General features: G+C 41.2%; 2 protein-coding genes across 3 annotated transcripts in view; both read right to left on the minus strand.

Moving 5' to 3' along the window:
- Positions 1–7,456, minus strand: part of PRMT3 (protein arginine methyltransferase 3) — a 140,131-nt gene extending 132,675 nt beyond the window's left edge. Inside the window, exons 1-7 of the mRNA XM_019651357.1 lie at positions 7,281–7,456; positions 6,880–7,015; positions 4,996–5,078; positions 3,307–3,356; positions 2,420–2,522; positions 1,410–1,569; positions 1–88 (exon numbers count right to left, since the gene is read on the minus strand). Coding sequence (XP_019506902.1) covers positions 1–88; positions 1,410–1,569; positions 2,420–2,522; positions 3,307–3,356; positions 4,996–5,078; positions 6,880–7,015; positions 7,281–7,308 — 648 coding nt within the window. The 5' untranslated portion in view covers positions 7,309–7,456. The remainder of the gene's footprint in view (positions 89–1,409; positions 1,570–2,419; positions 2,523–3,306; positions 3,357–4,995; positions 5,079–6,879; positions 7,016–7,280) is intronic.
- Positions 7,457–11,787: 4,331 nt separating this feature from the next.
- Positions 11,788–26,402, minus strand: HTATIP2 (HIV-1 Tat interactive protein 2). Of its 2 annotated transcripts, none has more exons than XM_019651420.1 (6): positions 26,296–26,402; positions 25,594–25,789; positions 23,808–23,915; positions 15,319–15,456; positions 13,020–13,081; positions 11,788–12,316 (listed from the first exon to the last, which is right to left on the minus strand). In XM_019651420.1, the coding sequence occupies exons 1-6, from the start codon at positions 26,298–26,300 to the stop codon at positions 12,091–12,093; spliced, it is 735 nt and encodes a 244-aa protein (XP_019506965.1). In that variant the 5' UTR covers positions 26,301–26,402; the 3' UTR covers positions 11,788–12,090. The 2 variants fall into 2 exon arrangements, with proteins under 2 accessions (XP_019506965.1, XP_019506964.1); XM_019651419.1 differs by having other exon boundaries at positions 26,143–26,402.
- Positions 26,403–26,406: the final 4 nt, after the last annotated feature.

Raw genomic sequence — 26,406 nt, forward strand, 5'->3', positions numbered from 1 at the left:
ATCCTCATCTTCCTGGAGGTCTGCAATGGCAGTAGATGACGAGCAGGTTCTGACATCTGCGTTCATCACAAAATCCTGAGCAAATTGTCTGTAATCAATTTGAAATACACCCTTGAGACAGGTTTGCTGGACCATGAAAAAAAGGAAAGGCTAGAGGTTGAGAAAGAGGAATGGGGAGTGTGGGGTGGTGATGAGCCTTCTAAATCACATTCTATCTTAACCAACTGAAAGCTCCCCCTGCTGGATCTTAAGCAATGGCATACTCAAACCCAGTTGTAAGCATTCCTTCTGCAAAATACAAAAGCACACCCAACTGCAAATTACAGCTGTCGGTATCTTTCAACTGAATAAAATAGGCACATTATCTTTATTTCACTTTATTATTTTTCATACTTCAAAATCTTATTTTAGCAGCTAAATCAATGTAATCTATTTCAACAATATTAATATTCTTTAAAACCTTATTATCTCCTGGAAGGGTTACATGGGCAGAAAGTGGACCCAAAATGAGAATTATTTATATACACCAACACCATCCACTCCATCTCTAAAACTCAGTTCTCTCTCTGATCCCAACATATTAGGAATCTATAGGTATGCATGGGAGAGAAGGGCAAAGAGGCAGACAGTAGAGTCAGTGGTTACTAGGTTACACAGCATAAAATCTCAGAAACAGGGAAGGGAAACTATAATCAGCTATACTATCCTTCCTGCTGAACATTCTGGCAAACCATCAAGCTATGGGTACTCAGGTACTAGCAACCAACTGACAAATCGAATAGATAAAATAGAGGTATACTTGGCAGGAATACAGAATCTCAGGCCCTACCCCAGGCCTCCTGAATCAGAAGTACAGTTTAACAAGATCCCCAGGTGATTCACATGCATATTAAATTCTGAGAACTAAGCCAGTAGAATGCTAATTCATTGGAGAAAACCATCCTATGTATCTGGTTATCTGATTAAATAATATATCATAATTATATTGATTCTTTAAAAACAAAAGTGTCAATCCCATATTTTCCCAAAAACTAACAAATATTAATCCCTCCACTTTAAAACCCCAACAGGGGAAAAATAAAATGGAGAAATCTATTAGAAACAGGGTAATTTGAAGGCAGGCACTATCAAAGAACAAAAACACGTAAGAAGACAACACTCCCCAGAACAATTACCATTAATGTAAAAGTAATTATAGAGAAGTATATTAGAATAGGTAAAACTACAGATGTTGATACTAATCAATTTTATCTATAATGTATAAAAATGTTTTGTATCTTTAATTACTAAAACTAAATATCTACATTGTACTTTCCAGTATATGAAATGTTTTACCATATTCCATCTAGTTATTAGTTGTACTATTTTGGGATCTAAACAATTAATTTTCTATAAGATTGATAAATTACTTCATTCTTTGCAGATCCTCACGCATTCTAGCTAATGCAGCTTCAGCAGATAGTGCCCTGGCTTCCATATGTTTCAATTTTTCAACAACAGAGGTATTTTCACTGAGTCCATTGGGGTATGAGAATGGGACTGACACCGGTTCATACAGATCTTCTACATCTGAAGAAATAAATGGACATTATTATCAAGCCATCTTAATACAATGAAGTACAAAAATATGTTAGTAATAAACGTATATTAAGTGACTATTATGCAGTCAAATGAAAAAAATTAGTAAAAATACTTTAAAATATATATATAATATCCAAGCTGTTTCATTTTGAATTTAAAGGGCTAGCTATTAGTCTAAGTTTTTCATTAAACGGCTAAATAGAACACATACATGTGCATTAATTATACAAAACTAAACCCAGGAACAAACAAAAAAGTAGAACGAAAAAACTCTATTATTTATTGATCACTTTCAAGTATATTCATTACATCTCACTTCATCCAAAAGACAAAACTGAAATGTAAATATCTGTTCCTATTTTAAGGCATGGTAAAAATAAATGTCAGAAAAATCAAGTGGCTAGCCCCAAGTCATATGGCTGTTAAATGAAGGAACTAAGATTCAAACTCATGCCTATCTTAATCACTTGGTTGTGGCTATGTCTGCAGGACTTCACTGAGAAGTTAACATCTCCTCAGTAGGTAATAAATTTCTTGGGGGAAGATACTTGGAACTATGCAAATCCTGTTCTGCCTTAAATTTTTGTCCACAAGTACTCCTCAAAACTATCAAGGTCATCAAAAACAAGGAAAGCCTGAGAAACTGTCATAGCCAAGAGGGGCTTAACAAGATATGACAACTAAATGTACTGTGGTATCCTAGATGAGATCTTGGAACAGAAAAGGGACAGTAGGGAAAAACTAATAAAATCTGAGTGAATAAAATGGAGTTTACTTTTTTACTTTCAGTATTGTATAATACTAGAAACATGTTCCACAAAGGATATGTTCATCTTACCAAACTGAAGTAAAAGATCATCTTCTAGTACCGGCTTCAAATACTCTTCTTTGTCCCAAGGCACTGGATTGTATATGGAATTCATATACTCAACTGTAGGATTCTGCATGTAAAATTAATTCCATGTTTTTAATTGCATATAATCACAAAATTCCTAGCAAAAACTAGGAGAATTGAACAAAAAAGTAAATCATGTCTACATTACACAAAATCTCTATTTAAGAAGTCTATGTCCACCTGTCATTTCATTAACTTGATTAGATCAGTGGTTTCAATGCACATTTTTACACTGTTTGGACCTGGAGGAAATAGCAATATTAACACTCATTTGAGTAGGACAGAAAAAAGAACAAAGTATTTGAAAAATAAAACAAAGAGAGCACCACAATACTTGAAATCATACTAGAAATTATTTGATTTTATAGAAATACTATCAGTGTTTACCTTTAGCTGATTCTGAATTACTTTTTCACATAACATTGATTCACTTCTTAGATGCAGTTAAAAATGACACTGATTAAGCATGGTATGTATCCATTTACTTGGTGCTGTGTGTTGTGACAGTTTCTAATATCCACAGTTCCCCCAATATGATCTGCCAAACTTAAAAACAGTTCTTTATGGGCCGGCCAAGTGGCTCAGTTGGTTAAGAGCTTGCTCAAGAGTGCAAGCTCTGAGCAACAGCAGTTCGATGCCCAGTCCCAGCTGAGCTGCCGCTGAGCTGCCAACAGGTGGCAGGATGGCTCAGCTGAAAATATTTAAAAAACCAAAACAGTTCTTTATATAGCAGTTCCTTGTATTCTTTTAAAAATCAGTGAATTGATAGTCACCACTGATAGTGGCATTTTATTTTCTAAACAAAACTGTAAATGAAGCTACCAACTTACCTTAAGTCTAATAAAATTTATTAGTTTAATATATCCATAGAATTCAAGTCCTAAAAGAGAATAAAAAGATAATTCACTCATTTTAAAATATGTTTTATTTAATTTGTCTGCTGTATAGGGGCATCTCTGGTTAGACAAAAAATATTTGTCCCCTGAACTACAACCTATAATATTTTAAATTTCTTATTAAGAACTAGAAATAGTAACTTGTACTTCTGAATACTTTTGACAAAAGCCATAGGTGACAATTTTAAAAACGTTTTTCTTGCATTTCTAAAAACTAGGAAATTAATTTTTAGAATTCTACTCATTTCTAAGAACAATACAAATCAGGAAAATTAAGTCATTGATTTTACCAAGTATTGGGAAGTTGATATTAAAGCCAAAAGTTTCTACATCCCCTACTTTATGGTGCCTACCAAATTATAATTTTGCCAGGATATTAAGTATACAAAGTATACTAACTTTAACATTAAGTTAAATGATGCAAATTGAAAACCAATGAAGCTTATTATCTGGTTCTCATGTCTTTCCAGAAATGAAGCATCAGTTAAAACAAAGGAAAGCTGGGGCGTCCAGTTGGCTCAGGTGGTTAGAGCACAGGCTCCTGGGACCAGGGTTGCTGGTTCAATTCCCACATGGGCCAAGGAGCTGCACTCTCCAAAACTAGATTTAAGACGCTACTTGATTTGGAGCTGATGGGTCCTGGAGGAGCGTACTGTTCCTCCATAAAAAGTTAAAAAGAAAAAAACCTTTAAAAACTAAATAAATAAATAAAACAAGGGAAAGCAATAGTATATCCAACTAGTTATTAATTTGCCCTAAGAAATGTTGTTATGAGGAATATAACAGCATACAAAATGTTTTATATGTATAATGGCATCCAAAAACCCCTTTTTGATAGCGAAAAAAATACAAAATTATAAAGTTTTATTTTAACTCAGTTTAAAAATGCACATTAAAAACACGGGCGGGGAAAAAAACCAATGAGGCAAAGTCATCCATGTGTTACAAAAGTAGCTGCACTTGAATTTGATTTATAAACATTATATCACAAGTTTATCTAATGTCCTTCTCAGTTGTTAGCAAATACAAGGACCAGAAAAACCAATTCTGTATTTAGTCAATTTTAGTGGAATAGTGTAGGTCTTTTATATCTATTTAAAGAAGTAGAAGGCTTTAGTAGTAAGGTAAGTATGTTTAAATGCACATTTCAAAAGAATCACCATCTAAATATTTTGCTTACCACCTTCATTTCCTCAATCTTCTTTCATACTCTCTTACCAAACTCCCTATATGTCTTGAAGTTCATGTTATGCTTTGAACGGGTAATTTTTTTTTTTCATAATGACTCACAAAGTCTACCTCTACCTTACTATCCCTACTTCTAATATATTCTCTTGTTCTTGCTAATTCTAATATTATAAAAATGCAAACACATGCCAAGCTCTTTCCTTTTTAGTTGTGAAGCCAATATAAGCTTAAATATAGTGAATCTTATCTAGGAGAATGACTTATAATTAATCGTTCCTCAAAAGCCACTTGTCAAAAGAACTTCATTTTCGTAATAGGTTGTTGCTATATATTTCACTATAATTAGACTTTTTTAGAAAAGGAAAGGTCTGGAAAATATAAAGTTTGAAATTCCATTTCACAACTAAAATTTTCTTTATTCTAAAAAATACTCACCATGTTTATGGACCATGTTATCAATATTAAATTGATGCTCAGACTTACAGTGTGAAAATGTTTCTTCAGCAGATGTAAATAACCTGAAAAATCAAGCAATAGCTTCATGGAAAAGTACCTAAAAGTCTAAACATTGTTATCATGTTAAATATACACTCCCCCCTCTGATGGTTTCTATTGTAGTTTTATTTCCAATTAAGAGAAAACAAACATGCATGTAAATGTTAGGAACCCAGAACTTCTAAAAAAAAAAAAATTAGTACTTCTGAATCCAATTTTACACCTAAAACAAACTACCCATTAAATGTTAAAGTTAATTTATTTGCCAATTTACAGCACTGAAGTTATCAAAAGGTTTCTAAGAGAACTCCCTTGGATAGATTCTATTTTTCTCAAGACATGAAAATTCCCTACATAAGATTCTTTCCTCCTCTAAGCATCAGTTCTGCTTTTGGAGGCTCTGAACTGCGAAAGCTCAAACTGCTTTTAGGAATAAAGCATAAAACGTAACTTTGCAGCTGGCATATTTCCAAAGTGCTGTATTTCAAAAGTGATCTTGTAGTGTTCACAAAGTACTGTACTTGCATTATAGACACTGTGAGGATCAAGCCTCTTTATTATGTGACCTAGAAAACTGAAGGACATGTGAGTAGGAATACACAGCAGGGCGGCTACACACCTCTTTTATATGCTTCACACATATGCAGCAGTTTTCAACAATGTTTACTGATAGGTTATTTTTGCAGTATTTATGCAGCCTATCACAAAGTACATCCCTGATGCTCTATAAATGTTATAACAACAGCAGTATATGTAGACATTCTATACTAACCCAAATGAGAGTACACGTGAGAACAAGGACAAATCAAGAGGAGTTAATATACCACCAATCAGCATATTGCCCAAATTTAAAGGAATCTGGGAAATGTTTACTAAATTAACACTGGCCAATGCCAACCAGGACTTTTTCATGCCCACTTGCCCAGGACAGCAGCCAAAGGCAACGCTTGAGATGAAGAGGCAGACTTTTAAGTGGAAAGGACGTGGATTTGGAATATACCGTAGCTCCCCATGTATAAGATGTTCCCATGTATAAGACGCACCTTAATTTTGGGGCCCGAAATTTTAAAAAAAGGTATTACATAAAGTTATTGAACTCTAGTTTTAGTCATCATACAACTCCTCATCACTTGAGGGAAATGCAAGTAAAAAAAAAATCTACAACCACAGTATAAGGACGCACCCAGTTTTAGGACCCCAAATTTTTCGAAAAAGGGTGAGTGTTTTACATGGGGAAATACGGTATTACAAACTAGTTTTGTGGCCTTGAGCAAGTTATTGATATTGCAGTCTCTTTTACCCTACTGAAAAGGCATCAATGCCTTCCTCGTTCCCAGGTGGGGAGCCCCTACCTAAGCAAGGTGATTCTTTAAATGGTTCAAATGAAGTACTACACCTGAGAACTTTCCTAATTGAGAACTTCTCCACTTAAGGAATTACTGAGGGGTCATCCCAAACGTGTTATTAGAATCACTTGAGACGATGTCCTTATAAACATAGACAATTCCTAGACCCCAACCGTGATTTAGAAGGACTGCGTTGCACAGTTGGCATCTGTATTTTTTTAAAGTGGCTCAGGGGACAGAGGTGTAGAACCAGATCTGGGTACCACAAGATCCGGTCCAAAACCCTATTATTTTACAGAAGGGGACACTGAAGCCCGTCGAAGACGACCTGGCTTTCAGTCGGTGGCTCCTCCCTCTAAAGCGCTGTGGGTCTCCCTTCTCAACAAGTCCCTCTGATTCGGCTCCACACGAGCGGACCACACAGACCCACGCGGCCCGGGCGCCCCAGGACTGGAGCGTGGCGCCGAGGTGGACGAACCTGTCACAGAACAGGCAGGGGGTGTGCTGCCTGTCGCGGGGGAGACCGGCCTCGTCCTCATCCTCCCAGGCGGCCTCGTCACCGCTGTCGGACAGTTCTGGCAGGTCCTCCTCCTCCTCCGCAGCGCCCCGGCCGCCTAGCACACGCAAACGATCAGATGAGCCTCGGACGCCAGTGCGAACCGGGCGCACGAGGAGCCGGGTGGGGACGAGGCTCTCCCGCGGGTGAGCGGTCCCCTCGCCGCGCTCCCCGATGGCCCTCACCAGCCCTCCCCCCCTTCCCTGCAAGGCCTCACCGCCCAGGCTCCGCGTCCCGGAGGGCGCAGGGGGAGGGAAGCGTCCCACTGAGGGGAGGCCTGGGGGACTGGGCGAGCCGGGTGCTGAGGGACCGGAGATACCCACCGGTAGCGACCGACGCTAAAGAGCACATGGCTGTGGAGCTCTGGGAGCCCGGCTCGTTTGGGGCGGGGACCAGGCTAAGCAGCGAGCGCGCGCGCAGACGCCGCCGAACTCTTGGGGCCCAGGGACCACGGGAACGAGCGCGAGCCGGGCGCGCGACAGGGCCGAGGTTTGGGGAACTTCGCGGACGCGTAGGAACGCGAGAACGCGCGCGCTGACTGACGAGCGCTTCCGGCCTCGAGAGCGCGCTGTTGGTCACGTGAGCTGGGGTGGGCGGGGCGAGAGCCCGGGCCCGGCCTCCTCCTGCCGCAGGGTTGACGCATTGCGCGCCGCGTAAGCGTTGAACCGAGGGCTGGGCCTCGCAGGCTTTAACGTGACTTTTGTTTCTTCTTGGGGCCGTGTCGGGCTAGATAGCGGGAAGTCCTCGCCCGCGGCCCTGAGCCCAGAGGCGGAGACGGCATCTGCAGTCGGTTTTCCCGTCGGCATCACGCCTTCTGTGGGTCCCTCATTCACCGGATGAGCGGTTAGTGGGAGGGAGACGGCCAGCGGCGCCCTCTGGTGGCGGCGGAGGCCGCACGCAGGCAAGAGCCTGGGACTCTGGTTCCTGGGCTCCCTGATCCCAGTGGGGTGAAGCTGTGGGGAGGAAACTGCAGGAGCCAGTGTGGGTGGACTAGAAACCACTTGGGGCCAAAGCCTTGCGGGCTGTTTTAAGGATTTTAGCCTTTAAAGTACAGTAGTTAAGTGAGAGAATGATGTCTAAAGCCAACGTAGTTGGTTTGAATCCTACTTCTGTCACTTTCTAACTGTGATCTTGAGCAAATTACCTGACCTCTCTCTGCCTCCCAGTTCCTCCCCAACAGAAAGGGGATAATGACTGCACTAACCATAGGGCAATTGTAGGATAAAACGAGTTAATACAGGTAAAGTGTTCAGACATAAGTGTTAACTTTATCTTCAACAACGGGAAGCAATTGACCTGTTTCGTTAAGCCAGGGAGTTTACCATCAGATGTGTTTAAAAGTAACAGTCTGGCTGCTGTGTGTGAAGAACTCAAAAGTTCCCACGTCTCATGTCTTTTCCCCCTTCCTATTATCTATCCAAACCATAGAATGCTTTGTTCGGTAGCAGTGGCAGCAGTAATTGAGGTAGGTAACTTCCCAAACTCGAATCCTAGAGGTTAGCACTGCTCTTGGCACACGTTTATCCAGTTAAATTGACTACCGTGGCCTACTGGGTACATAATCCTGCCCGGTGTTCCATCTCAGCGAAACCCTTCATCCTGGGCCCCACCCTCCAGTATTTTATTTGGACTCAACCTTTTCCCACCTCAAGGCCTTTGCTAAGAATGCTCTACAAATGGATAAGTACTTTTTGTCCCAGCCAGAAAGTTCCTCAAACCAACATTTTGAAAGTACGTTCCACTGTCATTCCAGCAGCACCATTAGTTTCTTTCTTAGCATCTACCATTTGCTTATTTTTAATTTTTTATTTATTTATTTTAAGATTTCATTGGGGGAATTGGGGAAGGGGAACAGACAAGTTGCTGTCCTTTTGTTCTTCAGTCTAGTTGTGGAGGATGTCGCTTCACTGGCCCATGTTGGTATTATCATTGCGCTCTTCCTGGGTGAGGCAGTCGCTCGCCGGCCTCTGGATGGACGCTCACAGCGGCTCATGGCAGCTCACACCAGCTGCCTGACCAGCCTCACTGCAGCCTATGCCTTTGCTGGCGACTCACAGCAGCCCAGCTCCAGGTCGAGCTGTTGTTCACCATCTTAGCTGTAGAGGGCGCAGCGTCACTGGCTCTCATGTGGGATCCGAACTGGGGTCCTGCTGCTCAGAGCTGGGGTCCCAAGCCAATGCTTAACCAACGCACCACTCGGCCAGCCCTATTTATTTACTTTTTTGTCTTACCTAGAACACTGTGCCATGAGGGTTAGGAACATGTCTCTTTACTTTCATTTCTCTGGCACATAATACATGGCCTAAACTTTGGACTAGGTAATCAATAAATTTGCTGAGGGAAAAAATGATGCTTTGTATTATTACCAAACTTTTCTCATTGTATTCCTCTCCCTTAACGGTAAACTTGGAGAGAGCAGAATCCATCAACTATTAGTTTTGAAGCCTCCTTAACATTGTAGGTTATGGCCAGAAATCTGCTGGCTCCATTTGGTTAGCCTTCTTGTTCACTGACATAGTCCCACTGCCTATGTGTCCAGTGGCACCGAGGAGGCATTTAATAAGCTGAATGAAGTAATTAATTCAAGGCCTTTTGTTCTCTGGGCCCATCCAACTTTTTCCTTCACCCTCCCCACATAAGTGCTCTCCAGCTAAGCCCATCTTCTCCCTGTCAGTGTAACGTTTTAAGGGAAACCTGCTAAACCCCTTATTAACCCAGTCATTCAATGTTAACAGTAAAAAAAAAGTAGCACCCAATTTAGAGGGGTGATCTTGTCCCTTGAAGTTTATGTCTCACCACGATGCTGGGCTTGGGAGGAAGTAGCTTTTTTCTCTGCTCTACAGATAAACACAGACCCTCCCTCCCCCATCATCCCACTTTCTAGTGAGACCAGAATAAAATGTTGAACAAGACTGGACAGGTCTGTGGGTAAGGAAATAATATACAGAAAATAACTTAAAACTGGCCACTGGCTTTAGCTGCTTTTAGAGGCCACAGGCCCCAGGATGTCCTCCTGGGGTCCCTTTACTTCAGGCCTCACATCTTGGAGCCCATGCTTGTTATCACCCAAACACATAGGCTCTTCAGAGTCAAGCCCCAAAGGAACCCCACCTGACAGGAGGAAGATCTTCCACTTCCTTTCTGAAGCCCACTGGCCTTCATCCTCCAGTGTCCACTGACGCTTTGAATAACTCGGCATACTGTAGACCCCATAAAAATTGACTGAATCACTCAAATCACTTTGCTTCCCCTAGCACAAAAGTTAAGTTTCACCACCATCCTTTGTTCCATGGTGGCAATTAGCACTGTGTACTCCTCTTGACTTTGACCTTCCTTCTGCATCTTCATTTCCTTTTCCATAGTTTTTAAAGTGCAGCACTTTTACTGGCTATCTGAACATTTTGTGGTTAATCATTATAGGGATCCTAAACCAATGAAGAAACCCCAGTATTTTTATTTTATTCATCCATAGCATGTACTGATCCAGCAAAAATGAACTGGAACTTCCTGGAATTATACAGACACTGGATGCTCTTGCTGAGTGGTTAAAATACAAGCTATGGGGTCAGGACTTGGGTTAGAATCCTGGTCCTGTCATTTCCTAGCTTCAGGTCTTCAGCTTTGGCCTCTTGGGCAAGGCACTTAACTGCAGTGAGGCTCAGTTTCCACCATCTAAGATATGGGGATGATAGTGTAACCGCTGAATCTGGCCTATCTTGTTTCCCGGACCCACAGTTTAAACCTTGGATACACCATTTAGGAGTAATACTTGTGAAACTCACAGGTAACACTTGTGAACCCTTAACTGCTGCCCACTAAAACCCTGCCCCAACTCCTTGATGAGAAAGACAGATTTGAGCCTTGCCTCCTGTCTTCTTGCCAGCGGACACACAAATAAAGCTTGTTTCTTTTCTCAAAAGCCAGTGCCGCAGTATTCACTTTTAAGCGCAGCGGGCAGCAAACTTGTTCGATAACAATAGTGCCACCTATGAGGATGATAAGGATTGTTTGAAGGGTTAAAGGACAGATAGCATGTGTAAAAGCTGGCACTTAGCAAGCACTTGATCAATATTAGCTGCTATTATGTCATCCCATTGGCCAAAATACTGCATATTATCACTGATACTTGGGTATTTTCTAACAATCTAAGAGATACCCAGGACGTGTCCATTTATTTTTTTTCTCTATTTAATTCTCCCATGAATTATACAAGCTCAGTTATATAACAACTTTTATTAGATATTCTAAAGAAGTAGTAAGGCACAATTATATGCAGTCAGCATTGGGTAACCTGGAGACATGAATGTCAACAATTTTAGAACAGAACTCTTACATGATACAGAAGGTTTGCACTGCTGCTGTTCCTCTGCAAACAAGCATTCAAAGCTGGCCTTCCCAATAGTGGCATCATTTTTACCAGGGAAAGCTTAAACAAATCAATAGATTCCTGTGCCCGTACCCCAAAATTCTGGATTCAGAAGGTTTGAGGCAGGGCCTATGAAGCTGTTTTTGAAAAGCTCCCTGGGTGATGTACAATTGACCTTAGAACAACATGTAAGTAAGAGGTGCCACCTCAGTGCAGTCAAAGATCCGCATATAACTTTTGACTTCCCAAAAACTTAACTACAGTCTGCCCTTCATATCTATAGGTTTCACATACACGGATTCAACCAACCACAGATCAAAAACAGTATTTTGATCTGAGATTGGGAATCCGCAGATGCAGAGGGCCGACTGTACTGATAACTTACTGTTGACCAGAAGCCTTATACCATAAACAGATTAACACATATTTTGCACATATGTATTATACACTGTATTCTTAAAGTAAGCTAGAGAAAAGACAATAAGAAAATCACAGGGACTAGAAAATACATTTATATATTTATCGGAAAAAAAAATGAATGTATAAGTGAAACTGTGCAGTTTAAACCTGTGTTTTTCAAGAGTTACCTGTATATATATGTACAACCAGGCTCTGAACTACTGATGCAGAGTACAATCATTTTTGGGATCTGACTGGCTGAAAACAGTGAAGCCACAGTTAAAGCACACTGACTTTTTTCTCTCCCTGAAATTACCAATTAGGTGGTGGGTATTGAGTTTGACCAAAAAAGGATTTCTCAGGTGTGATCATGGCTTGAGAGAGCCATCAGCATTCCCCAGGTCATGGATGGCCTTGTTTTCCAGCAGTTCCTTCTTCTTGTCACTTGGTCTCACTGCGTTGTTCAACATAGCTTTAACCACGGTCACCACTGGCACAGAATGCCCACTGGCCCAAGATTGTGGTAAGGAGCCAAAGAATTTCCTAACGAACCATTCACCTGGGCGAGATTCTTGCCTATCACATAACAGAACTCTAAAGAGGAAAAAAAAAAGCAGAGGAAGAGATGGTAAATTGCATTCAGACCATAGAGGGTATGATGGACTGAATTGTGTCTCCCCGAAATTCATGTTGAAGCCCCAACCTCCAGTGACTGTATATGAAGACTGTACCTTTAGGAAGGTAATTAAGGTTAAATGAGGTCATCAGATCCTAATCTGATATGACTGGTGTCCTTACAGAAGAGGAAGCGAGAGCGATCTCTGTTTCCACACACACACACAGGAAAGACCACGTGAAGACACAGAGAGATGAGGCTATCTGCCAGCCAGGAAGAGAGGCCTCACTAGACACTAACCCTGATCTTGCGCTTCTAGTCTCCAGAATTGTGAGAAAATAAATTTCTTTTGTTTAAGCCACCCAGTCTGTGGTGTTATTCTGTTATAGCAGCCTGAACAGACTAATATAATGGGGAAAGGTTTTATTTGATTCATGAAGAGGATTTTTATAAAAAATTCAGCAAAAGCTACCCAGGAAATTTCACACTATTCTGAACCTGGCACCACCAATTGTCTACCCCTTCCTTCTAAGCCAAAAGGTGGGTTCTTCAGAGAACAAGCCACTTCCAGACAGCTTCTTTCATATCTTAGGTATCTTAGCTGCAGGCCTCTCCAAATGAAAAACTACCTTCTAGGGAATAACCAACAGTGGTGTCCTCTTAGGCAGTGTGAATACTCACCCAGGCCTAAATATGGAGTAACGGTCAAATTTTAATTCTTCCACCTTATCTTCCACTTCTCCCTGTTAAAAACAACAACAACAACACACTATTAGTATTTAATCAAGAAAAATTTACTGTAATGCTTAAAAGAAAATAACTTGGGGCTCTGGAGATAATCTGCTCCTGAGAATCTCAATACAACCAACCCTTGAACAACATGTGTTTGAAAAGCACAGGTCCACTTATACATGTTTTTTCAATTGACCCACGCAATTCAAACCCGCATTTTGCAAGGGTCCCTCTAAGTCTGGGAATCCACATATGTGGAGGGCCAGGCGTAGTTATACACACATTTCCGATTGCGCAGGAAGGTCAGCACCCCCAACCCTCACGTTGTTCAAGGGTCACCTGTACTTACAAATATCCTTCTCTGGGTTTTTAGATGCCAAAGAGTCTGGGAAGTCAAGAAATAAATCATTTAATCCTGATATGTAGTGGAGTTAAAAAAAAGATATACTGAATGAGTGAATGTCTGCACAGTCACCTAGCATCTCATTTGACCGATATTAAAACAGATCCAGAGAGTGTAAATGACAAGAGTTCAACCATAAAAGAATAACCTCCCACTAGTCCAGAATTAGTGTTCTAGGCTGGCAGACATTAACCTTTTTTGGTTTCCAGGCAGTTCCAGGGGGTCAGAAGCCAGACCCACAGTATTACTCATTTCCTAACAAACCCCACCAAATCTTAAGAGACAGTGAGATTACATCTAGATGATGCTTTAAATTTGTTAAAACCATGAGTTTTCATGCCAGGCATCTTTATAGACAGAAATGTCAAAGGATCTCAGGTCACAGGTACATCTAAGGGCCTTTGAATTAAGCATCATGTTCTCCTCTGCCACTTGTTCATACCATTCATTTGACACTTAACCAGTCCCGTCATTTAATCTTAGGTAGATTTTTTTTTAATTTTTTTAATTAATGTTTTTTACTTTATTCACAGAGTTGTGCTACCTTACCATAATCTAAGTGTAGACTATTTCATCACCCAAAAAGAAACCCAATACCGATAAGCACTCACTCTTGTCCCCTCGCTCCAAGTCCTAGCCAACCACTAATCTTTCTGTCTCTCTAGATTTGCCTATTCTGGCCACTTCCTATAAATGGAATCACATACATTGTCGCCTCTTGTGACTGGCCTCGCTCATTTAGCATAATGTTTTCAAGGTTCCCCCATATTGTAGCATGTATCCTTCCTTTTTATAGTTGAATGATATGTTTTGTATGTATATACCACATTTTATTTATACATTCATCAGCTGATGGATTTGGGGTTGTTTCCACTCTGGCTATTATGAATAATACCTCTATGAACATTCATATATAAGTTTGTACATGGACAGGTTTCTTAGCTTTTTACAGAGATGTGTTTTGTCTCCATTAGCAGTGTGCATAAGAGTTAACATAGCAGGCTGAGACAGCTGTCCTTAGAAAGTTCTGCTTGCAAGGCTGGCCTGTGGCTTGGAAACTTGGATTTCAGGGGAGCTCTCCTCATTACTGAACTGATAAGGGCAATTTACTGTACCTAAACTATTTGTACAAACACTGTGGTTTATGCCGAGCACTTGCTTTCCTTCTAGAAGTCTGTAATTCTTTTTCTACTCTGGAGGTGCCTAAATGACTGACCCCCACAAAAAACCTTGGACTCCTGAGCTCAGACGAATTTCTCTGGTAGACAATATTTATTACTGGAGAAATGAAGTACGTGAAACTCTCAGGGAGGACTTTTAGAAGCTTGTGCCTAGTTTCCTCCAGACTTGGTTCCACGCACTTCTTCCCTTTACTAACTTTGCTTTATAGCTTTTCATTGTAATAAATCATAGCTGTGGGTATAACTATATTCCAAGTCCTGTGAGACCTTCTAGCAAATTACCAAACTTAAACAAGCACATTATAAATTCCTTGAGGGCAAAACTGTACCCAATAATAAAATATTATATATTGTGGACATGTTTAAGAATCACTGCCTCAAAGTCTCATTTAATGTAAAGATTCCATGCTGATATTCAAGATCAGAGCCACCATATCTCATCTCATGATTACTGAATAATCAACACGGGGAACAATATTAGAAATTCTCTTTCAAATTATTCCTGTTTTCTAAATATATCCCAGTGAAACGGTCATGTAGCTATAAAAATGTATAGTATAATGCATTTAATGCATCCTTGCATCATTCAGCATTTTATATTATTTAGTACTGCCAATTAGCCAGGGTTCTCTAAAGTATACACAAGATAGAAACCTGCACATACCTTAACTTGCAGATATAAAAAATTGCTCGACTTATCAGCTCCTTTAGAGGACAGCAAGTTGAAATGCTTGCACCCTCCAGCTTTTGCCAGTTCTGCAGATTTCAGGACATAATCTCGATCAACACGAACAAATCCCTCCTGAGGGGAAAAAGAGGTGAATTATTTCCGAAAAGCTATGAGCTCATCTTAAATATTACTACTCAGCTTGGGTGGCAGGCTAGAAGCCTGGGGGGAAATGGGTCTAAATAAAATGCATCCAAGCAATACATGAATGTCAGGCTTAGACCCTGGGAAAGGCTCCAAGTATGATCCTCAGGACACACGTTTTATCAGCAAGGCCAGACCGCAACAGAAAATCAACAACAATGGGTGAATTGTTTTTTGGGGGTTTTTTTTGTTTTTTAGTTTAAAAACAGTAAATAAAAATTTTAAAACAAACAAGGACAATGACATTGAAACTCAGACATGAAACAAACTGTCAAGCAACAAAAGGAACAATAAGATCAGGCTGAGAAACTGCTTTTAGTCACACATTGCTTTGTCTTTTAATAACTTGACAACCTTACAGCCCTCTCTGTTTTCTCTATTTTCTTCTGTGCCAACTCTAGCATGGTAAGGTCTCAAAGCAGGGCTGAGAACACTACCCAGGCACTATGAGAACAAAGCCTATTTAATTTCCAAATTTGTGTATGTTTTCGACATCCTTTACATATTAGTAAAGACTGCATCCTCAAATTTTTTTACTGACAGGTATATAGTTGAAAATGTTTGGGGACCTCAGTCTAGACTCAGTCCAGTGAGGGTAGTGCCTGGGTCTTCTTAAATAACATCACAGCCTCAGTACATGTCCAGCACATGGTAGGTACTCCAAAAATATTTGAATGTATGAATAAAAGTCCAATAAAAGCAGAGAAAAGGCAAATCCAATTAGAAAAGAAACAACAACAGGCTGGCTGTGTGGCGCATTAAGAGATGGCTTCAGAGTGGCGGCTCTGAGCAGCAGGGCCGCAGTTTGGATCCCACAAGGGCGAGTGACGCTGCACCCTCTACAGCTAAGATGCTGAACAACTGCTTGACCTGGAGCTGGGCTGCCAGGCCGGCAACGGCATAGGCTGCAGTGAGGCTGCAGTAGGGCTGCTGTGAGCTACCGTGAGTTGCTGGCAGCCAGTGTGAATGGCCAGCTTCCGGCCTGAGCTGCCGTGAGCCACTGTGAGCAGCTGGCTGTCCAATGGCTGGCGAGTGACTGCCTCACCCGGGAAGAGCGCAATGATAATACCAACATGGGCCAGTGAAGCAACGTCCTCCACAACTAGACTGAAGAACAAAAGGACAGCAACTTGTCTGTTCCTTTTCCCTGATTCCCCAATGCTGTTCCCCTCCCCCAATTCCCCAATAAAATCTTAAATAAAAAACAAAAACCAACTAAGTGGCAATGAAAGGAGGAGAGTAGAGGATGGTACAAACAATAGAATATAGGCTCATTTCCAAGGCCTCACTGAAGGACAAGCGCCTGTTCCCAGAAAAGGGTATTCTATGTAGTAACACTTGGGACCACCACAAATTCTGGCATCCTTAAACTCAAGGCAGCTGAAAAGAAGTCTAAAGTCTACCAAAGCTGAACTTCCTAGGTACCTACAATTATATAAATGAGGTTTTATATAATGAGGATTCCAAATCTGAAGATTGATTACTGCCCCAATGATTTTTCTGCTAAAAATTTGCCCTATGGTAGTTATTGACCCTAAATATTTTACTTTGTATGGAGATGCATATCTTTCCTAAGATTTTAGAAGGTACCTCAGGAAACATCATGTCCAACCCATTCATTATGGAGATGTGAAAACAAGTTCCAGTGGTCTGGTGAACTGCCAGCTAATAAGTGATAGAGAGAGCTAAGAGTGGAGTGCAAATTCTTGACTCTGAGCAGTGCTCTTTGCTGTACCCATGTTCAGTCTTATCCCATACTATCCCGAGCTAATGAAAATGACTAATTTATAATTGTGGTAGGCAGAACAATGGCCCCTCCAAGGTGTCCATCCACATCCTAATCACCGTACTGGCGAATATGTTAAGTTACAAGGCAAAGGGGCATTAATGCTGCAGGTGGAATTAAGGTTACTAATCAGCTGAACTAAAAATAAGATTATTCTGCATTATTCACCTGGGGCCAGTATGATCACGAGAGTCCTTAAATATAAAAGAGAAGCAGAAGAAAAGGTTAGAGTTATGCAATGTGAGAAGCACTTGATCCCCCCACTGCTAGTCTTAAAGATAGAGAAAGGGGACCACGAACCAAGGAATGCAAGTGGCCTTGAGAAGCTGGAAAAGATAAAGAAACAGGGTCTCCCGCAGAGCCTCCAGAAGGGAATGCAGCTCTGTCACCACCTTGGTTTCATCTCAGCAAAGTCCCTGTTGGACTTCTAACTTACAGAACTGTAAGATCATAAATTTATGGTGTTTGAAGCCATTAAAGTTAAGGCAATTTGTTTCAGCAGCTATAGAAAACGAATATGGAATTCAATTGTATAACAATAGCCCTAAGCAAATGTTTTAACTTTGTACTGAAGTAGATCATACAAGAAAAGTAAACAGATTGTAAATATAGAACTGAATGAATTTTCATAAACTGAACATCCTTAGCAACCATCTCCAAAATCAAGAAATAGAACATTACTATTACCCACCCCGCCCTCCCAAGCCTCTCTTGTCTTCCTTTCTCATCGCTCACAGTACAATTATATCCACTACCTGCAGGGCAGTGTGATTTTTCTGCCTTACTTTAGGGAATATAAACTCAACTCTTAACGAATGAATCAACACCATACATACCCTTTTGTGTTGTATACTTTGACATTCTATCCTAACAACTGACTCACCAACCTGTCCTCCACACTGATTCCGACGTCTGCTGTTGCTTTTTTTAAATCAGTGTAAAGCAAACCAATTTTAATTCTCAGCACATCCCAAGAAAGGGATGTGTTTCTCCTCAGGGCCATTCTCCGAAATGAGATTTCACATGTGCTGAAAGTGTGCCAAGGAAAACAATCTAAAACTACAGAGAAAAATTCTAAAACACTCCATTTTTCTTCCACATCTATTTCTTCCCCTCACTCCAATTCACCAGAACTCTGATTTTAATAACAGGTTCATTATCAATAATAAAATTACATAGTTTACTAGTGAATATAAATTCATTTTTGTTGTTGCTCTGGTTTTACCACTATTTCTTGGAAGTTGCCTTGTAGTTGTCTCTGTTAAAATGGATTTTCTTTCATCAGCTTCTTTAAAAATAAGGGAAAGTTTCAGCCAATCACAAGTCTCTAGATGGACGCTGTCTCTCTCACTTAATCCAGGGCCAGTAAAAGGATAATTTGATTAAACTGAGACCCTAATTTATCTGGCTTTAGTTCTGGATCAGCTTCTCCTTAATAGAGTGCTGTCGGCTCCAATTGTTTGATGAAAATTAAAGTGACATAAATACCATGGGACTTTTTCAATCTCATTAGTCATCTAAGGCACATCAATACCACCCCAGCCATCAGACTCTGGCGTCCTTCCTTTCACTCGCCTCGCTAACAACTGACAACCGCTCCTTGAAGAAGGAGCACCCACGCTGCTGCAGAGACCCCCACGCTTAACCCATCATCCCTGCTCAATAGGTTCTGTTGACAAGGTGCCCATACCTTTCTCCATCGCTGTTCTCTGGACAAAGCTAAATATTGTTTTATTAGCAATCAATAGCTGTTAATCCACACCAATTTCACAAATCCTCTGAGCCCTCAAGCTGATTATAAATACACATTTTTCTAAGCCCACAAATTTTGAATTTCACTTCCCCCACCCTGATGCATGGCCTTTTAGCTGGTGAATGAAACTCAAAAGCAAAGGGGTCAATGGCTTTCAAGGACATAGAAACCAAAGCTAAATGTGGATCCTGACTCCAAGATGTCAACACATACACACATACCAATTTTCTTTGGAGTGAGGAAGATTCCATTTATAGACAGAAGGGAGCTATCTTTAAAATCTTACTATTAACACCTTTTCTTGTTCTCTAACAGCTCAAACAAAGTGGGGGGGAAACAATAGAAAAACAAGCTACTCCTTTTCCTAGAAACACAATTTTCAAGAAACCCGTATTTACTTTCCCAAACCGTATGGCTCTCTTCTAAGAGCAATAAGTTCGTTATGTTATTGTGTCTTTATGATTTCGCAGTTGGTGTGTCCCACTCTAAGCTAGGAATCAGAGTTTCTTGTAGAAAAGGAATTGATTAAATAAGTTCCCATTATAAATTTCCTTTCCCAGCACCCACTTGAAAGAATAAACACAAAAGGAAAGATATCCTCATAGGCTCTACAAACACCTAGGGAGAGAATTCTTCAATTACTCTTTATGTCAAGTCTTATTAAAATCCAAAGCTACTAAGTATTTCTTCTAATCTTCTTTACCCATGCCTGAGAACTGGGAAAACTTTGGCTTAAGAGCAGCTCATCCTAACAAGTACTCAGCACTGACGGATGTGACATGTAAGCATGCTGGAATGGCTCAAGGTCAGGGGAATCCTTTTCCAAGAAGGGGGGAATCCATCATTCTGTAAAGGGTCCCATTTAGCCATATTTCTGCTTCAGATTCTTTCTCCTTCACTCCAACGTTATAAATTAGACTAGAAAACAGAGATGCAGACGAACAACAAATAGTGTAATCTGACACCCCATTTGTTTGTGTCCTGGAGGGCATCTTTGTATTTGATGTACAGTGGTGGAACCAAGATCTTGATTAGAGGAATCGCTCTAGATAGAAAAATAAAATCAAACCGATATTGAGGATGCCTGAATCAATCTCTGCATTCTCAAAAAATTTTTCCTTTGGGGCGTTCTTTTCTCTGTGTCAAGAAAATCAAAGAATTCTGCAGGCCACAGGGGCCTCAGTGATCCCTACCTCTCAGTACAGATAAGGAGGCAGTGGACCACAGGCTCTAACCCGCATACCCAAGGTCCCACAGCTACCTGCTATCCAAACAGAGCTTATGATCTGAGTCCCTCAAAACATCTACGACCTCGTCACTTCACAAGATCCCCCCCCTAACCAGACATCAAATAAAACAGTAAAGATTACAACAGGGGTCAGCAAACTTTTCCTGCAAAGGATGAGACAGCAAATATTTTCAAATCTATAGACCTCTGTTTGAATTACAGAGCTCTGACATCAGAGCACAAAAGCAGCCACGGGTAATACAGAAAGTAATGGGAATAGCTATGTTCCAGTAAAACTTTATGGATACTGAATTTTGAAATTCCTTATATTTTCACGTCATGACATACTATTCCTCTTTGGAATTTTTTAAACATTTAAAAGTATAAAAACATTCTTAGCTCACAGGCTATATAAAAACAGGAGGACTGTATATGGCTCATAGTCAGTAGTTTATAAGCCCCTAGATTCTAAGAGTGCAACATTAGAATCAGAAGCCATGAGACTCTGATGATGCCTAATAAATGTTACAATAGCTGCATTAATGACATTAATGGAATAGTCTATTCCATACAATCCAATAACCTAGACTGGCTGGATCCTATGCCTACTAGGTGAGGAGACAAATAAAGAGGTGAACCCACCTCTTACACCACCTCAAACTACCTAACCAAGTCCTTCTCTTAATACAAGTGAGGGTCAAAGTACTCTTCTCAGTGGGATCTGTGAGTGTTTACTCTTCACTCAAGGCCAATGTACATCTGGTTTTCAAAGGGTATTTCAACCTTCACTACCACACAAGTAACTCACTAAAACAAGGTGAAGGCCACTTGGGATGACAGTACCTGGAAAATCAGCACGTGAAGAGGACTAATACATCCCAATGCCTTCTGAAAGCAGGTCCAACAAGAAGAGGTGAGTTGGCTGCCTCAGAATCTCCCAAATTTCCAAGCTTCCAACCTTAGAGATTCTGATCCACTAGATCTGGATTAGGACCAAGTCAGGAAGCCACTGCATTGATTAGATAACTATAGCTTGTGAATGTGAAAAGGAAGATTAGTATCTAACCAGCTACTGCTAAAGGAAATGGTTTTCCAAACAGCTGAAGAAAGCTAACAGACCTATCCCAGTTACCAATTGTAACAGAAATCTGGGCAGACTGAATTTTATGGGTTTCTTTGTTTTCCCCAAAATTCATATATTGAAGTCCGTCCTAACCTCAGAATGTGACTTTATTTGAAAATAGGGTCACTGCAGCTATAATTAGTTAAGATGAGGTCATACATCATAGAGTGGTTCTTAATCTACTTTGACTAGTGTTGTTATAAAAAGGAGAAATTTGGACGTGGCCACACACACAGGAAAAACGCTACGTGAAGAGACACAGGGAGAAAGCAGCCATCGACAAGTCAAGAAGAATAGTCTGGAAAGTTCCCTCATAGCCTTCAGAAGGAACCAATCCCGAGAACACCTTGACCTCTCAGACTTCTAGCTTCCAGAGCTGTGAGACGGTAAATTTCTATTGTTTAAGCCACTAGAGTTATGGTACTTCCTTATAACAGCCCTTGCAAATTAACACACTGAAGATCATAGGGAAATAAACTGGCTACTCAGAGCTTCGACACTAAGACAGAAATCCTGGATTTTTTGAAGTTTTTCAACTGGACACTCAGATTGCTAAGGTAAAATGTGGGGTGTTCCAGTTACACAACGGCTACACAATGACCCTAGGCTTGCCACCAGCTTTACAATATCCATCTAATAAACTCTTTTTCTACTAAGTGAGCTGCTGACCCAGAACACCCGGTGGGATGAGCTTGGAAATCCACAACCTCCCATCAAACCACTATTATTACCTAGGCACTTGTGAATTCTCACCTCTTTTAAATTGCCTAAAGTTATCACAACCTCCAAACTTATATTACATCCAATCTAAATGAGTTTCAAATTAAAAAAAAAACAAAAAAACTTTCTGTAGGAAATGTCAGCTTACTTGCTGTCACTATCATCTTAAACCATCTAAACCCTGACTCATTTCTGAGACTGTATTTGGCTTTCTAGTCTTTTCTCTCATTTACTCATTAATTATGTTTATCTTGTCAAACTGATTTTGGAGAACAAAAGGTATTGAGTATCCTGAGGGGTGGGGAACCTACTCCATCTAAAAAAGTATTCCAGATAGGAAAGACACCCAATGCCTCTGATTAAAATTACATTACACAATTTGAATGCAACAACACAATTTAGACTTTTCCCTGGAGCTCTCTCTGAGAGTTGCCTTACGTCATGGAAATCAACTGCAGTGGTTTTTATTTTGCTGAGTCACCATCATAATCGGGTTGGCACAGCAGATAGAACAAAACTTTTTCAACACTTTCAGAGAGCATACCACTTGTGACTGTCCCTTGGACAGAAAAGACTGAACTAGCTGCTGAGTAGGAATGTGACCCTTTCTATAAGAGATAATGTGCCAAATCCTAGGAGAGTCAAACTTCTCTATAATGCACACTTGTTAGCACAGAGCTCAGAAACCCAAGTGTGTCCCAAAGTGGACATTGTAGAACTGCAGAAGATTTGGAAATAGATCCCGACTGAAAGCATAAATAGAATTATTCTTTGGATTGCCAGGAGGCCCAGAAAAATAGATCTGAACGTAACTCCTTGGTTGGTATACACCAATAGTTCTTAACCATGTGCTCTCCTAATGATTCTGATGCAGAGGCCTGTTTCTAAACCGATGGTAAGCCCCCCGTGGCAGCATCAATGGTCCTGCATATCTAACAGCCTGCATATTTAGCTCCAGCAAGTAAATTCTGCTACAGGGATAAGTATAGTCAATGTGTAAATTAAATAAGATGTACTAACCCTTGCCCAAGATCTACATAGTAAGCTATGACTTCTAACTATATAGTAAACTATGACTTCTGAATAGGGGTTGATGCAGTTCAGAGCATCATTACAAACAAAATAAAACGTGTGTTAGCACAGTTCTGCGTCAGTGAGGGCTGAATCACCATGGGGTTGAATCATCGCTGGAGGCTGAGTCATCACTGAAGGCTAGCTGAATCGTGCCTCTGTTTGATGTTCTATCCCAGAAGTTTAAGGCTTGGCATGGATATAGGTTGAAGCAAATCAGTCAAGTGAAAGCAAGTGCTTTAAGTTTGAGACATTTATAAAGAAAAAGGAAGAAAAAAATGCTTACTGCTAACAGCATGAGTCAGTTGGTTTACCTTAGCCAGGGGATGTAGTGACAGCAATATTTGCAAGAGGCAAAACGACGTAAAAATGTATGATGTCTCCAGCACGCAGGCCTGAACTTAAGGATTAATTTGAAGGAAAGATGAACTTATCGGTACTATTCAAAGTACAGCAAAGGGTAGAGCAGCATATGAAATCTTAAATGATAAGAGCTTATTTACATTTAAGCACTGCAAATATAAAGAAAAAGAGTAAGAAAGGTATCTTTGAAACTACTGGCCAGTGAAAAGAGAATGGGATATATATAGTTCTTCCTTACCGCCCCGGCTTTTTTTCTGGTGGTACCCAGGCAACAGAATCCAACATCATGACCTTGAAAGGCAGAAGCGTAGTCATCCAACTTTTCAAAGTCCACCACTTCTTGATTCTAGATAATAAAGACACAGCTGTATACAACTTGATTTTATTTTTTAAGAAACAAAATACTCCTAGATTTAAAGAATAAATTACAGAACATTACTGTTACTGAAGAGTCTGCCCACTTAACATCAAATTTTGCAAGCTCATTTCCTCCCACCAAAAAGCAACTAATCTGAATTCAAAATCAACAATGCACTTATATGGCCACAGTACACATAATTGGACTAGGGGTGATCCAGATCCCTAAAGTCAGGTTCAATTATAATTTTCTCTCTGGAAAAATAAAAGACCTATCTGTATATTACCAAGAGGGACACCAATAAGGTATAACATGGGGGCAGGGAATGGGGTTTGGAATTTAAAAGACCTGGGTCTGAGTCTTGGGCCTGCTAATTCCTAGGCCTGTAATTTTATCCAAGTTATTTATCATGTACCTCAGTTTTTCAGCAGTTAAATGTGAATGATAATCTTTCCTTCAGTCCAATCCATGAAGCACCTGCATTAAAATCAGTCAGTGGGTGCTTGATAAAAGGATGCATCCTTGGTAATTCTCATGCCTCACTGAAATTTAAGAACCTCCATCTAACCTCATTCGTTTGTTGTGAAACTTAAAAAAGTCTGAGAGTTCCCATCATGCAGGAGTTGAAATAAAATATTGCTTTCCTTCCCTACCATCAATTCTATCAAAAGAATTTTCCTAGCACTGTACACAACGCTGAAGAAAAAGATGTTTGCATAAAGTGCCTGAGCAAAAGATGTGTCACCAAAAATCAACAAGCAAAGCACAGGCAGGACACGGTTTCTGTTTCTAATCACCAGAAGTGTCTGACACGTCCCATGGAGCCAGACTCTGAAGACCACGTTACTCCTTAAGTCTGAGCAAAGATGTCCATTTTAAACAGGAAAGTCCTGATGGACCAAAGACATATGCAAAATGACCTAAACAGGACCTGCAGGAGTCACGAACATTTATTTGCGAGACCATTTGTTATCTGGAATGTTCCACCTGTGAAACCTGTGGGACCAAGTTCTATAATTATGGGGTTTCAGGATTATACTATAGTTTAATTTACTGAGTTCACAAACTCAGTTTAAATGCAGGGGAAGGAATCTCCACAAAGCTCAGACTTCAAATATTTAGGGGATTTGCACCAGACTGAAGTTGTGTATCGTTTGGTTAACCATGAATGTGTAAGTGACAGTCAGGGGAATATTACACCTACAGACACAAGGCTGCGGCCCTGGCAAGTCAGACAGGGCAAATTCTTGAAAGTGAATGAACAACACTTTCACTGCCACAGAGGTTCCCTGTTCAGCAAAGCATTTTCTGATTCACTAACATTAGTGTGGATTGGACAGGGAAACAAAACAAGCAAAGTGGGCTCTCTCTAGAACCCAGCATGAATGGCCCTGAACAACGTTGTTCTCTGTCTTCCCAGCCTCCATTACAACCTACACCCAGCCTTATAGGTGCCAAGACTGAGAGGACTTTGTCCAAGGCTGCACAGTGAGAGGGCTTGGTCCTGGGTCAACAATCCAGGACGCCAGCTTCCAAACTTGGCCACTTTCTAATCACCTCTCGCTGCTCCCACTGGCAGGGCACGGTTCAGCCTTCAAGCATGGAAATACGTTCACCTCGCAGAATGATTGCGGGTACATTTTTGAGTCCCAGAGCAAATACCCACCACGTTTTTATAAACTTCCTCATCGAAGTTCAGCTTCCTCCGTCCAATGACTGTGACTCTGGAAAATAGGCTCTGTTCCAGGATTTCTTTTAGGAGCATTCTGCCGGTTTCCCCGCTGGCGCCCAGAATAAAAACGGATTTATTCTGCATCCGGAAGTCTTCCCGAAGCTTCGGCAGCGCCTCTGTCTCCGCCATGCTACAGAAATCACATCAACAGGTGTTAATCTTAGGATGTTTAAGGGATGGCCTGGCTTACCCTGGGTAACAAGGATTGTTTATTCGTTCCGGAAGATATCGTTACTCTCCGTAGTCTGGGCCCCGGGGAAAGCGCTGAGTCACCTGCAAGGCAGGTTTCCCTGGCACATCCCCAGCACCTGAGACACCCACACCTCGGAAGGGGACACAAACTACTGGCACCAAAAGGCCTAGTTCCCCCACGGTAGCCCTAGTTCCGACCCCTCCTTCCTCCGCCCGCAGGATGCAGGCGGGTTTGGGGGAACGGGAGGAGGAGGCGGGGACCCAGCTCGGTCCCCTACACAGAGGGGTTACCTGGAGCCAGCCCCCAGTCCTGCGTCCTCAAGCAGCAGCAGGAGCAAGGCAGCCACCAGGGCGGCCACCAGCGCCGCCACCGCCGCAGCGCTCAGCACCACAGGCCTGGGCATCCCGGCATCCCTCCTTCCCAGGGGTTCGTCGTCCTCTCACCCCATTCGGTGGGCGCCCCTCCCAGGTACGCCTCAGGCATCGAAGACGGACAAGCCCGTGCCTACGGGAGTTAATCTTCCGGGTGACTTCGCGGGGCATCGCCTAGCCCCG

Source organism: Hipposideros armiger, unplaced genomic scaffold (genome assembly GCF_001890085.2).
Source record: "Hipposideros armiger isolate ML-2016 unplaced genomic scaffold, ASM189008v1 scaffold_159, whole genome shotgun sequence".
Lineage (NCBI taxonomy): Eukaryota > Metazoa > Chordata > Mammalia > Chiroptera > Hipposideridae > Hipposideros > Hipposideros armiger.